Here is a 14323-nt window from a genome sequence, read left to right as displayed (position 1 = left end):
ATCCCCAGTACTGAAAACAAAACACAACCAGAATACATTGCTTATCTATAGCAGTGCCTTTTAAAGGTAAGACAAAACTGTGATAATTTAAAAATGCATACCATGGGCCAGGGAGATAGCTCAGCGGTCTAAAGCACCTGCTTAGGCAAGCTTAGGCAGGTGCAGGGGACTGCGGTTTGATCCCCAGCACCACATGCCATGCCAGCCCCACCCTCAGGGTGGGCTGAGCCAGCCAAAAAAAAAATATATATATATATACACAAAACTTAAAAATGCCTACTATTACTTTAAACAAATTTAAAATAACCAAAATAAGGTCAACAGGTAATAAGCCATTAAAATGAGAAACAGATTCATAATAATTCAATTGAAAGAAAGGATAATAAAACATATGGGACAAACAGATAACAGATCTAAATCTAATGAATCAATAATATTAAACATAAATTCTCTATTTAAAAGATAAATTGTGAGGTCTTGCTTTTGTGTCAAAACTATATGTTGGCCATAGGGTGGTGGAGAGAAAATCCACTGTAAATATAAAGACGTAAACCAGTTCAAAATGAAAGAATGGAAAAAGGGACATCACACTAATAAAAAAATTTGGACATCAATGAAGATTTCAAACAGATAATATTACTGGAGATAAAAATGGTCACTTCATAACATAGGGGTCAATTCATCAAGAGCACCTAAAAAAAAAAAAAAAAAAAGAGCACCTAACAACCCTAAATATTTATGCAACCAATAAGAATCAAAATACACAAACGCTTGGAAGGCTGAAAACAGGAGAATCATGATGAGTCTGATCTACATAGTGACACCCTGTAGACACTGTAGACCGTGTACCAAATACATTAAATAAATAAATAAATAAATAAATAAAAAAGGAGAATTACAAAAATAACATAACTGTAAGAAGAACTAGATAGACAACCTACTCTCGTCCCTTTCAGTCTCTCTTACACAGATGCTTTCATTCTCCAATAGATTCTGTTCTGAAGAAAAGAAACAAATCTGTAATGGTTGGATGCCTTTTCTCAATAATCGATGAACAAGTAAATAGGAAGTGAGGACTATAAAAAAAAATGTTGAAGAACACCATCAATCAAACTGACTCAATATGACATGTATAGAATACTCCAACAGCAAAAATACCTTCCCTTGAAATGTACATAGAGCAATTATCAAACCATACTCTGGGCCATTAAACAAATCCCAATAAATTTGAAAAGATTCAGGTATCATAAACCATAAGGCTCTGGCCACAAAAGAAATTATGGAAGAGAGTTGTTTTGTTTTCTTCTTCTTCTTTTTTTCTTTCTTTCTTTTTTTTTTTTTTTTTTTTTTGTGGTACCAGGGATTGAACTCAGGACCTTGCGCTTGCCAGGCAGGTGGGTGTCACTACACAGCTTGGACATGTAGTTTCAACGTCCCCAGTGCTGGGATTACAGGCGTGCACCACCATGCCCAGACTCTTGTCACCAGCTCAGCAAGCCCTGGGGGTGGGGCCAGCACAGCATGCAGGACCTGGAATTAAACCCTGGTCCCTGCACTTGCCAAAGTAGGTGCCTAGTCCACTAAGCTATCTTGCCGGCCCTCCACAAAAAAATTATAAATCAATAATAGAAATGTAGGGCTGACGAGATAGCTCAGCAGTATAAGTGTCTGTCCGGCAAGCATAAGGTCCTGGGCTTGATCTGCGGTACCAAAAAAATAAATAAATAAATAATAATAACAACAACAACAATAATAGAAACATATCTGGAAAATACCCAAATATTTGGAAAATAAGTAACATACAGAAGTAACTCAAACCAGGTGTGGTGGTGCATGCCTGCAATCCCAGCACTGGGGAGGCTGAAAACAGGAGGATCACTATGAGTCCTAGCTGTATAGTAAGACTCTACCAAATACACAGAAGTAACTCAGAAAGTATTTTGGAATCAAAATTAAAATATACTATGTCAGAATTCATGGGATGATACTGAAGCAGTATTTGGCAGAAGATTTATAGCACTAAGCATCTATATTAGAAAAGAAAACAGGTGTAATTAATGTCAGTATCTTAAGAAAAAAAAGAGTGATTGAGGCATGGTGGTTTATACCTGTAATCCCATACTCTTCAGAGGCCTAGGAGAGATGATCACCATGAGTTTGAGGCCAGCTTGAGCTACATAATGAGTTCAAGACCAGCCTGAACTACATAGTGAGGCTCTGGATATACAGTTTCTATTTGGAACAACGAAAAAGTTCTTGGAATTTATTTAATGCCACTGTATTGTACACTTTTTTGTATTGTACACTTAAACTCTTTAATAAATTTTACATCATATATTATTTTATTTGAAAAAAGGATCATAAGGGAATATTACATCAACTCAACTGACAACCTAATAAATGACAAATTCTCTGGAAGACAGAATAGCAAAAGCTTACTCAAAAATACCATATTACCTATTGGTAATATAGATAATCCTATATGTAATTTAAAAATTGTACTTGCAGTTAAAAATATTCCCACAAAGAGAACTCTAGAATGTTCAAATGGGGAGGGAAACAAAGGAGAAGGAAGGAGGTAAGGAAAGGAAAAAGTAAAAAATGAAAGAGACAAGTAAAACATGACCTAAAGTTTTTGTAAATGGGAAGAGGAAGAAGGATTAAAGGAAGGGTGGGGAATAGGAAAAACAAACAAGTCATATCATGTGCACGTACAAATCCTCTGACAAATGTGATCATTATATGTATCTAAAATGTACCAATAAAATCTAATTTTACAAAAAGTGAGAAAGAAAACAACCAGAACCTTAAAAGGAGAGGAGGAGCCTTGCTCTTCACTGTCAACATTGCATACATCTCTTTGCTACATTGTGCAAGAAGGGTTTGAATTACATAGTATCTAAAATCTCTCCAAAACAAGAAACTCCAGGCTCCAATAACTTCACTAGAAAATCAAACATTTAAGAAATAATGTGGCTGGGGAGAGAGCTCAGCAGCGTAAGCACCTGCCTGGCAAGTACAAGGTCCCCAGTTTGAGCCCCAGTACTAGATAATTAGAGGGCAATGTCTCTTATGAGCACAGATTCAAAAATTCTGAACAAAATTTTAATGAATCAAATCCAACAGTATGTAAGAGGGATAAATAGATTATTGCCAAATAAGTTTTATCCCCAGTAAGGCTGGGTTGGTTGAACATCTGAAAAACAATGAGGTTCACCAAATTAACAAACTAAGAAAGAAAACCCATTGAACTATCTCAACAGACACAGAAAAAGTATCTGACAAAAATCAAACATCTATTCCTAATAAAAACTCCTAACACATCAGTAAAATAAGGAAACTTCTTGAATTTGATAAAAGGCTTCTATTAAAAAGAAAAGAAAATACAGGGGCTGGAAAGTTAGCTCACCGAACTAAGCTTCTGCTTAGGCAAGAGCAGGGACCAGGGTTTTATCCCCAGCACCACAGGCTGCACCAGCCCTGCCCCCAGGCTCCCTGAGCTGGCCACCAAATCCAGGAATGGTGGCACATGCCTATAATCCCAGCGCTGGGGAGGCTGAAAACAGGAGGATCACCATGAGTCTGAGCTGCATAGAGAGACTCTGTACAACCAAATACATTAAAAAAAAAAAAAAAAAGACAAATACATCTGCTCTTAGCACTTCTATTGAGCTTTATACTACAGGGTCTCTACACAGTAATGCAAGAAAAAAGTATCACGAAGCTGGATTAGAAAGGAAGATACAAAACTAAAACTTTTACTCACAGACATGATGGCCTTTATAGAAAATCCAACTGAATCTACAAAACAGCTACCAGAACTAATAAATGAGTTCACAAAAGTTGTAGGATGTAACACACACACACACACACACACACACACATATACATATAACATATATGTGAAAATAAATAAATATATATACACACACACCTGCATTAGTACAAGTAGCAGGAAACAATGAGAGAAAATTGAGAAGTAGGACTTACAAAAGACTCAAAACATAAAAATATTTAGGGATAAACCTCAGATCAAACATAAAAGTATTTTGATGGAAAAAAAAACCATCAATTGAGAATCCAACTGGTTGTAATTTTGCATGCCTGTAATCCCTGCACTCGGGAGGCTGAGGCAGGAGCATCAGTGTGAGTTTAAGGCCAGCCAGGGCTACAAAGAGAGTTCAATGCCAGCCTGAACTGCGTAACACAATACTGTCTCAAAAAGAGAAAACGGGGGGTGGGGAGGGAGAAGGGGGAGAGGGAGGGAGGGAAGGAGGAGAAAAACATCAAGAATGCAGAATCCTGGCTCTGGCTTAGTAGTCTTGAAATTCCTTTCTTTTCTCTGAGTCTTTTAAAGAATCTGTTACAAGTATTTAATTAGAACAGTGGCTCCTCAATTTTTCAAAATTATGTTTGCATACAAAAAACTGATAAAAGCAATCAAAATGATTGCAGGACAATGCTCTCTAGTAGTCTGTACACAACTGGAGAGGAATTCGTGGATCTTCTGGGCTCTACCTACAGAATCCCTGTGTTTTAGAACACATAGGTTTACACCCTGTGTTTTAGAACACATAGGTCACTTAAATCCTGAACCTTTACCAATCCCAGGGACCCTAAGGTGCTAAGACTTTTAGAAAACTATTTGGAACAGGATGCTTATGGAGCCCTGATTACTGAAAACTCTCCATGTACTAACCAGTTTGATGGGAGAGGGATTTTCCACAACTGAGTAAGTAGGCACAGGCAACATGATGAACTGTGTGGCTGGTGAAGAGGAGCTACCTTCACTGGAATCCTGTGGGCAACAGAAAAGGACAGTTTCACTGCAACAGAATATAGAACATCCAGGGCCAGTGCCAATACTGGAAGACTGGATTGAGCCCAGTACCCATAATGTGCTTATCCAACATACTTACCAAATCAATCCAAAATTATCTCACAATAAAGTTTAGGAACAAAAAGAAAATCACCATAGAAAATGTGCTATCCTAATTTTATAGACAAAAAAACTAAAGTTCTAAGAGATTTGAACTTCCCAGATCACATAAGCTCTTAGTGAGAAGTCCATATTCTTTTTTGTTATTGTTGTTTTTGGTGCCAAGGACCGAGCCCAGGGCTTCCAGTTTGCTAGGCAATCATTCTACCACTGAGCCAAATCCCCAGCCCTGAGAAGTTCCAATTCTTATGCCCTTGTCAAATGTGCTTGGCATGCTAGTAATGCTAAGGCTAGTGGCCCACTTCATTAACAATGAGGCCATAAATAAAACTAGGATTTTTCAGTCTCAGATGAACTTCTCAGAGGAATATGGGCTAGTGGGTATTGGGCTCTTAACCTAAACAGAACATCCATCTATCTGAGGATGATATTCTACCCAGAGTAAAAGAGGCTTATATAACAGGCCACAGTGGTAGTTCCCCTACTTTCAGGGGACTAGGCTGCAAAATAAATGAAACTGCTGCTTTCCCCTCAACTTAGCATAGCTCTCAGGCAAGCATAGGGACTTGCTCTTCTTTTTCAGTTACTACCATAGTCAACCTAGCCTTGAAGAGATTATCTTTGTTCCTCCATCTATTCCTATGAACACATTTTAATGATTCTCATATAGATTTCAAGATGTCACTGTATTTGCTGAAGTAATCATCAGGAACACAAACTCCTGATACTAATACCTGGAAGATCTGGGCTTTGACACATGGATAGCCCTAAATATCATTTCCAATTTTCTTGCTAATGCTGGGTAAAGAAGAGTTGGTAAGAGAGCCCAAGAAACTGAGAACTTTGGAGCAAGCTCAGGGATGAGAAATGTCCAAGGGAAATGCCATAACGGCACTAGAAGAGCCATGCAATGCTCTTAACTACCACTGCTCCAAATGACACTGCTGGCTGCTTTTTTAGTAACTCCATATAAAGCAAAACACCACTTACCCTCATGACTGTCACCACCGACACACTCTCCCCAGCCTGGGTGCGGGGCACAGCCAGGTTTCCAGTGGGAAGTTCTGAGGTGCTATTCAGTAAGGTCTCTTCAATTACCAGGTTTGTCTGGTAAGGCTGGTGGCTCTCCCCGACCTCCAAGGAAGCCTCCTCCAGGAGTACATCCTGGGTGAGGATCTCTGAAGTAGTAATCTCCTGAACAGCACCTGGTTGAGCAAGGGCTCCCACCTCCTCCGCCAGAGTCTCCTCAGCCAGGCACTGCTCTGCTAGGCCCACATGGCTGGGCACTGTCTCGGGGGCAGTTACAACAGAAGGTCCTTTAGGGGACATCTGGTTCTGAGCTACACACAGCTCCAGTTGAGAGCAGCTTTGATCCTCCTGGAGGCTACTCTTAGGGATGATGATGTATTCTGAGCGGGGAAGGATCTTGCGGAAACCTGGGATGTCTGGAACCACAGCAGTCACTGTAGAGAGCTTAGTGTTCTGAGAGTAAAGAAGCCAAGAAGGAGACAGGCAGGTATAAATGAACCAAGGTCACATAAAAGCATATCTACTAGCTTGTTTGTTTGTTTTTTCTGTTAATGTGACTAGAAAAAAAGACTCCACTTTCTAACCTAGAGGACCAGCCTCTGCCAACAGCAGTATCATCTTTATTTAAATCAATGGAGTTTGCTTGCTTGATCACACAGAAATACCATGGATTACACTGTGGACAGGGCACTGATTTGGGCATCTAAAACTGCAAGCTGGATCAAGGTCTGAGATGGTCTTGAAATACTGTGTCCCCCAACCCCACCCCAGGTCTCAGCTGCCCCATATGTAAAACAAAAAAGTTAAATCTAACGATTTATAACATTCTTTTCAGTTTTGATACTTTAAGATTCCTAAACAGCATTAAAATAGATTTAAATACCAGAATGTGTAATGCTAAAAAGAAAAGCCTCAAAAGCATCAAACCATCAGGCTAAGGTGAAATTCAACATACCAATCAAGCTATCAGTTTTCTCCAGACTTATGTACAAGAGGATGTACACTTCACAAAGATGAAAAAGCTCTGTGAGAGAAAGTACATAGCAGGGACTGTCTTATGAGGTCCTGAACATATTTTTTAAAGTCTTAAAACTGACCTAGCACTTTGAAGTTTAGAAAATGTTAGTTTCATCTCAAAAACAACACTATTAAACGAGAAACTGTTATTATTTTCATTTAACACATAAAGACATTGAGGCTGATGCTTGAGAGTTATACTTTCAAAACACAAAATCAGTAAGTAGCAAAGATTTGTACTCCAGGTCAAGTGTTCTACAGACCAAGAAGAGCACACACTGCTGACAACCCTACTGGCTAATTGACACCAAAAAAATCAAAAGCAACCCCCCTAAATTTTTGTATTATTCAATTTAAAACTGAATGTCACCCAGTGAAGAAAATAGAAGTTCAGAGTTAAGTGAAAACCAAAGTTCAAAGGAACAAAACATAATTTCAGAAACATCTTTTAAAAGGAGTACTAAAATCAATTACAAAAGGATCCTTAAATCAAAACCAAGACATCAATAAGACTACTTAACACACAAAGGAAGAACTCAGAGATAAAAGTGAAAACCACTCAGATGACACTTGAAAGTAGACAGACTGAATCCTTGATGGAACCTTTATGGGAGAGGTAATGACATTCTCAAGTCACCTTTTGAAACACACAGGTTAATGGAACCCGACTAACTGGTGGCAAATATATAGGATGGCCTAGACTTAAATCCAAGCAGAGGAACTAGACAGCATTACTTTCACAGACTAGAAGAAGTACCAATGGAACCATAAGCACTGCTCTTGGCAAGAGATCAAAAAGGACTCCAAAAGGCTCTCTGTGTAGAAAGATAGAAAGCTCAGGGCCAGCAAGATAGCTCAGGGGTCTACAGCGCCTGCTTAGACAAGCACTCAGGGACCAAGGTTGGATCCTAGTCATCACATGTCATGCCAGCCCCAACCCTAGGATACGCTGAGCCAGCCACCAAAAAAAAAGGGGGGAGGGGGCTCACCTTCACACAAGCAATGGCAGAGAGAGGGTAGATTTAAATAAGCATGCGGCTAAGGAAGAATCATTGTGTATGACTTACTTAAAATTTTTAAAGTGTTGATAAGGGTCTATGGCAGTGCTTGATTTTAAAAACCAAAGGATTCCAAAATTAGATAAAATTGTCTTTATCACAGACGAAAGGACTGCATTTCCCTTTTTTTCAGTGCTGAGGACCGGCCCCACAAACTCCCACGTCCTAAAGTGCTTCTGCCATTGAGCTCTATGCCAGCTCCTAAGACTGCAGATTTTATAGTGGGGACACCAAAGAGGATAGGTGTACTTGTTTTAGACTCTATGTGCCTCCACCCCAGGGATTATTTCCCAGATTCACTGCTTACAAACAAATCATTTAGAAGGAGCAGAAAGTAGCATCTTCCAGAGTAGGTAACAGAAAGCTCTTTGAGGAAGAGAAATGTCAAGGCAATAAAGACAGTATCATCTAAATGACAGTGGCAGTGGGACTCCTATATCCTGTTCTGCTAAGTAACCATTACTGCCGTCCTGAGGAGCCTCTGTTCTACATTACCAAAAAACAAGTGAGAGATGATGGCTTCAGTGGAAAAAAGGACTGCGGGTTATAGGCTACCGGCTGCAGCAGCAAGGTTACTGTTCCTGCAGGCAGTTCAAATAAAAAGGAGAGAGAACAATCTGCATAGTATCCAGCATACTTTGTAACTGTGAACTAGAAATAACACAACAGCTGACAAACATAATCCTAACTGCTTTCTTACTGGTTTTTTTTATCCAAGCACTCAAACCCTCAGTTTCCTCTATCCCTTTGGCCTTAACCCTGCATTTTGCTTCTAGCATACTACAGTTCACAACCACCATTAGTCACAAGAACCTGCTATTTAAAAAAAAAAAAGGCAGCTGTATCTTACCTCTACAAATGAAAGCCTGATTGTAACTAATAGCAGTCAGTAAAACACAAATTATACTACATTCAGTTTGTAATATGAAAACATGATGGAGAAATGCCCTTATAAGGCAGTATATTAAAGGAAAATATCACTTCCTATCCATGAGGATAATAGCCTTTAAATTATATTAAAATTCAAAAGAGGGACCTAAGAATCACTGCAGAGAACACAGGAAATATCAGCTCCAGGTACTGTGGCAATCAAAGAGGACAAGAGTGTAAGGCATCATCAAAGTGGAAACAAGGAGGCTCAAGAAAGATAAAATGGTGTTTCCCAAAGAAAAGGAGACAGGAAAACAGGCATGTTGGCCTCCCCAAAGGTTTCCCCATTGAACCAACAGAGGAATTAGGTTGGGGCAGAGGGACACTTACAGGATCCAAACCTTCTTTTTCTAGTTTGGCTTTCTCCAAGTAGTAACTCCTCTCGGCCACACTGAGAAGCCTCCAACTCTCACTAATCTTCTTATTGATCTCAGACTGCGGGAGGTGGGGAAGCTCCTGCTGCACTTTCAGGTAGATGTCGTAGTAGTATAAAAGGTAAGCAGACCTGAGGAAGCAATGATGTCTTCAAGCTTTCCCTTATTCAACCACAAGTACTACATGGTTAAGGACTGGGTAGTCAGGAGGATGATACAAAACCCAGCTTCTTAATCCAAAGCATTTATCTAAAAGGGACTGAAAGTCAAACAAAGAAACATTTATCATACCCCAGGTGGCATGTGGGCAAAATGAATGGTAAGTTGTCTGTTCTCTTCTCAGAAACTGGAAACAAACGTTTACCTGGTGTACCACAGATCATGTTTTCTGTAGGAATGACAACTTTTAAAATCCAATATAGGCAAAGAAAGGTCCAGGTGTTCTGTCATTCTACTCTCAGAGAAAGGTTACTCAGGCAGCTTATTGCCCAAGCTCTTTACTGCTCTATACAGCCTTTGGTCATCTAACTCATCAAATGCATCTCCTCAAAGTTGAGAAATTTATTAAGTACAATTATCAAAGTGACCCAATGCTGATAACTTCTGCAAGAGGTCTGCACTGTTCATAGTGAAGAGATTAGAAATACAATCTGGATATTCTCTATAGATACCACTGGCACCAGTACTTACAATTCCATAATTTCATTAAAGCCATATTTTAAATATTTAAACAATGGTACAATAAAAAAAATAATGCAGCTCTTCTGTATGAAGTTTCTACCATCTGTATAGTATAGCTTCCTGTCACAATCTGGAAATAAAATCTAGCAGGAATGGCAAATACAGTATTAACATAAATCTGGCCATTTCCAATGTCTCTCTTTCCTGATACCCTAATACACATTGAGAAAACATCAACAAAACATTCTTTCTCTGCAAATGGTAAAAGTTTTCCTCAACGTAGCTTTTTATCAGCTTTTTATAACTGTCAGCAGTAACCAAAACATGTTGGCTAACCTGGGTTTCTTGGCCTTTTCTCCATGTATTTTATACTTTTTCTTCTTCTTGGGTGGTCCAGGAGAAGTATAACAGTAGACTTCCTTAATTTCCTCCATCACAACAGTTACCTCAGTACCATCATATGATGCATCCATGACTAGAAAGGAAATCAAACACAAAGTTTTAAGAATGTACACAAGGGCTGGCCAGATAGCTTGCCAGATTAAAGCGCCTGCTTAGGGGACAAGGGTTTGATCCTTGGCATGTGGTGCTGGCCCCACCCCTGGGCTGCTGTGAATGGGACTGGGTGTGGTGATCTGTGCCTATAATCCCAGTGCTTGGGAGGCTGAAAACAGGAGGTTCACTATAAATCCAATCTGTGCACTAAATACATTAAAAAAAAAAAAAGTACCCTAAAGGGGCAGCAGCCTCCAGATCGAATAATCCTTCATTCTAGGCAGTACATAGGATACTTTGAAGTTGAATATACAGATTTCAGAACTCCAGTTCAGCACTTCTGAATTAGAGCATATGGAAATCTATATGGTTAACAAACAGATGATTTCTTTAACCAAGCACTTATATTTATTCACTCATATTTATTTGTTTATTTTATTCACACAGTAATCTTTCTGCTCCATTTTTTTTTTTTTTTTGAACGAGGGATTGAACTCAGGCCCTTGCAAGCCAAGCAAGCACTTATTCTACTGAGTCATCTCCCCAGCCCTCAATGACTTTTTAGTCCCACATTACAAAAATTCCATACAGGAAAAGCTAAAATGAATAGCTGGCCGAGAGTAGAAGTTTTGGCTGTTCCTTCATGTTTCATCAGTTCAAACAGCTTCATTCATTCATTTAAACATACAATAAGGATCTATATGCAAGAGATTTTTACTTTGCCAACTTCTATAATTTTGTGGTATGTCTTTCAAAATGCTTTATGCTCAATTCATTCTCTCTCTCTCTCTTTCTCTCCCTCTCTGTCTCTCTCCATCCTACATATTAAAAACATTTTTCACTCATCTTTCCAGTTGTATAGTATAACACTTAAAGCACATAACTGACACAAATTTACTTAAGAACAGTCAAGTGCTATACAAATTAAAGGGCTAATTATTAAAAACTATCTACCAGCAGCTTTTATGTCTAAAAGGAAGATATACAGAAACCAAGGCCACCAGGTTCAAATGGGGGCTTAACAGAGGCAGATTTTTAAAAAGAAAAATGTAAAAACTCAATTCTTTGGTCCTTCCTAATATGACACCACTCCCCATCTCTAAGAGCAACTCTCTACACCAGAACTATTCAACAAACTCTAATGGAGAAGCTCTATATCTATGCTGTCCAATAGCCACCAGCTGTACATGCCTATTAATACACTCAAAATAAGGCTGTTACTTAGAACTGATTAATTTTGCTTTGTTAAACTGTAATTACACAGTCACATATGGCCAGTGTAGTGATACAGTACAGGTCCAAGAATAATTTAACAGAACAATGTAGGGCCAACCACATAGCTCAGCAGATTAAAGCACCTGCTTAGGCAGAGTACAGGGACCAGGGTTCAGTCCCCAGCACCTCAAGCCATGCTGGCCCCGCCCCTAGGGCATGCTGAGCTGGCAATTCAGACTGGGTGTGGTGGCTAACTTCTAATCCCAGCACTTGGGAGGCTGAAAACAGGAGGATCCAATCTGTGTAGTGAGACCCTGTGGACCTTGTACAAAAAACAATATAAAAAAAGAAAGAAAAGACCAATGCTATCTCTTTGCTGCTGGCCTAAAAAACAATCTACCAGCAGCTTTTATGTCTACAAGGAAGATATAAAGAAATAGCATGACACTTCAAAAGAAGAGCTCATTTATTTGTGGCCACGTTCTAAGCTGGGGTGATAACTCAATCATTGGTGGGAGAAACAATCCTCAAAAATCACCTTAGTTTATGACAAGGAGACATTATAGTCGCTCTTGGAAATTTATCAAATGCAAGCTTATTCTGATTCCAGAAAGAGGGAGTTGTTGTGATAAACAAAGGATACAGGCAGTACAAAGCCCAGCTGCATCTCATTTACCCTCCTCACTCTAAAGTGACAAGGTATCCAACACACCTAATGACAAAGAAGGCTATGTGGACTCAGGAGACGTGGATCCAATTTTAAACTCTTACCATGCGATTACACCCTGAATCTCAGCAGTTTCTACTGTAAGATAAAGGTAAAGGTAATGGCTCCTATTCTTGTGGGAAACAAGTATCTTTTCAACAAATGTGAAAGCTTAAAAACTCTCTTAGGGGCCAGAGAGATGGCTCAGTAGAATAAGTGCTTCCCTGGCAAGTGCAAGGGTCTGAGTTCAATCCCTGGTACTGCAAAAAAACAACAACAAACAAACAAAAAAAAAACTCTCTTAGAAAATGCATATGCACATTTTGAATTTTGAAGGTATAACCCAGGTTAAGAACATAGTATTCCTGGGGGGCCTGCCCCTTAGCTCAGTTCTTTAAGTGGCTGCTTCAACAAAGCAGTCAGGCTCAGGCTGCTGTGGTTCAATCCCCACAACTCAAGCCATCCAAACCTGCCCTGAAGGCATTTGGAGCAAAAAAAAAAATTACATACTATTCCTAAGGACCTTTATAGTACTGTCATTTCTAAATGATTCCTTTTCCACCACTTCCCCCAAACTAAAACAACCTGTATTGTAACTACCATAGTGCAACTCGTAAAAAGAACAGTCGCCAACCTCGCTGGGTAAGCAAAAGGTTAATGGTAGCAGTTCAAATCAAGAGTATGTGGGGCCTGTACTTTTTTGCCTTTGTAACTGAACTCCTGGCCCTTCTTGAAAGTCTAGTGGGGAGCAGTAGCTCCGAGACAGCGTCCATAAAAAATAGCACATACAAGCTCAACAACCTGAGCAAAATAAATTAAGAACCAAAGTCATTATTCCACCTCGGGGTGGGGGCGGCAAGATTGCCCAGGGTTTTTTAACTACCAAGTTTGTTTTCAGATCTTAGGCCTCAGTATAGCATGCAAATAAAGACAGATTCGCATGAAGGTTACAACCAAGAGTTCTGGAGGACAGACAGAGGCACGAGCTACAGTTCCACTGTTCAACAGCAACAGCACGGATCCCTATGAACATAAGCAACTTATTCTAAGCTTCAAGACGTCCCTCGCGCAAAAGAGGCGCAGCCCTTGAAACATGCCCCTTTCACTACCACCCAGCAGACCCTCCTCGGACCCTTTTGCGAGGGCCTGTGTTGGTTCGGCCTCACGTCACGGTTTGACTCTGGGCTACTTTCTTTCCTTTTCGGGTGCGAAAGACGCGGACTGCGGGCACACGCACGGGCCCTACTTCACGGCAGAGGCAGGAGGCCGCCGCGAGCCGCAGGGCCCTGCAGGCCGGCGGTGCGGGGGACCCAGGGGCGGGACTTACCCCGAGGAGCGTGGCAGGCGCGCGGCTCACATCCCCGGGGGCGCCGGGCCCACGGGCGCGACGAGAGGGCTGGCCCGCACGCTGGCGCTCCCCACTGTCGCCGAGAGGCGGCTCCAGTCGTGACACCGGCGACAAGGAAGTGGAGGCAGGGGATCGCGCGCGCATCCCGGGGGCTGGAGAAGCCCCGGCCCCGCGGCCCTGCCGGCGACGCACTGCGCGGAGTCGCGAGAGTCCCCCTCGTCCTCTCTTGGGGTCGCTCCGTGGGGTCGTGAAAGACGAGCGCAGGAGCACAGTTTAGCCCGGCAGGATCCCCACCGACGACCGCGAGGACCCACCCCGGGGATCAAGCCCCGGGGTGCCCGAGGAAGAGCAGGGGCGCGAGCGTCGCCGCGACAGCGCTCGGCTGGTGACACCCGCAGCAGCAGGCGCGGCACCAGCACACAGACGGATCGCCAGGGAGACCCGTCCCCGCGGACCTCGCGGCGCACCGGAAGCAGCCTGCGGCGCGTGACCGCGCGCCACCCCGCGCGCAGGCGCAGCTGTCTCGCGTCG

The 14323-nt window shown here is 41.3% G+C and overlaps 1 protein-coding gene across 6 annotated transcripts in view; it reads right to left on the bottom strand.

Annotated features, from left to right (window-relative positions):
* Positions 1 to 14303, bottom strand: part of Hmgxb3 (HMG-box containing 3) — a 54249-nt gene extending 39946 nt beyond the window's left edge. For 4 of the 6 annotated variants that reach the window (XM_023715359.1, XM_023715361.1, XM_023715360.1 and 1 more), the window contains exons 1-5: positions 13772 to 14303; positions 10365 to 10503; positions 9304 to 9478; positions 5930 to 6421; positions 4700 to 4798 (exon numbers count right to left, since the gene is read on the bottom strand). In XM_023715359.1, the coding sequence (XP_023571127.1) occupies positions 4700 to 4798; positions 5930 to 6421; positions 9304 to 9478; positions 10365 to 10501 (903 nt within the window). In that variant the 5' untranslated portion in view covers positions 10502 to 10503; positions 13772 to 14303. The remainder of the gene's footprint in view (positions 1 to 4699; positions 4799 to 5929; positions 6422 to 9303; positions 9479 to 10364; positions 10504 to 13771) is intronic. The other 2 variants (XM_004631293.3, XM_023715363.1) reach the window with 1 other exon arrangement.
* Between the last annotated feature and the right edge of the window lie 20 nt (positions 14304 to 14323).

Source organism: Octodon degus, unplaced genomic scaffold (genome assembly GCF_000260255.1).
Source record: "Octodon degus isolate 3935 unplaced genomic scaffold, OctDeg1.0 scaffold00040, whole genome shotgun sequence".
NCBI lineage: Eukaryota > Metazoa > Chordata > Mammalia > Rodentia > Octodontidae > Octodon > Octodon degus.
This window is presented reverse-complemented; position numbering and strand designations above follow the sequence as displayed.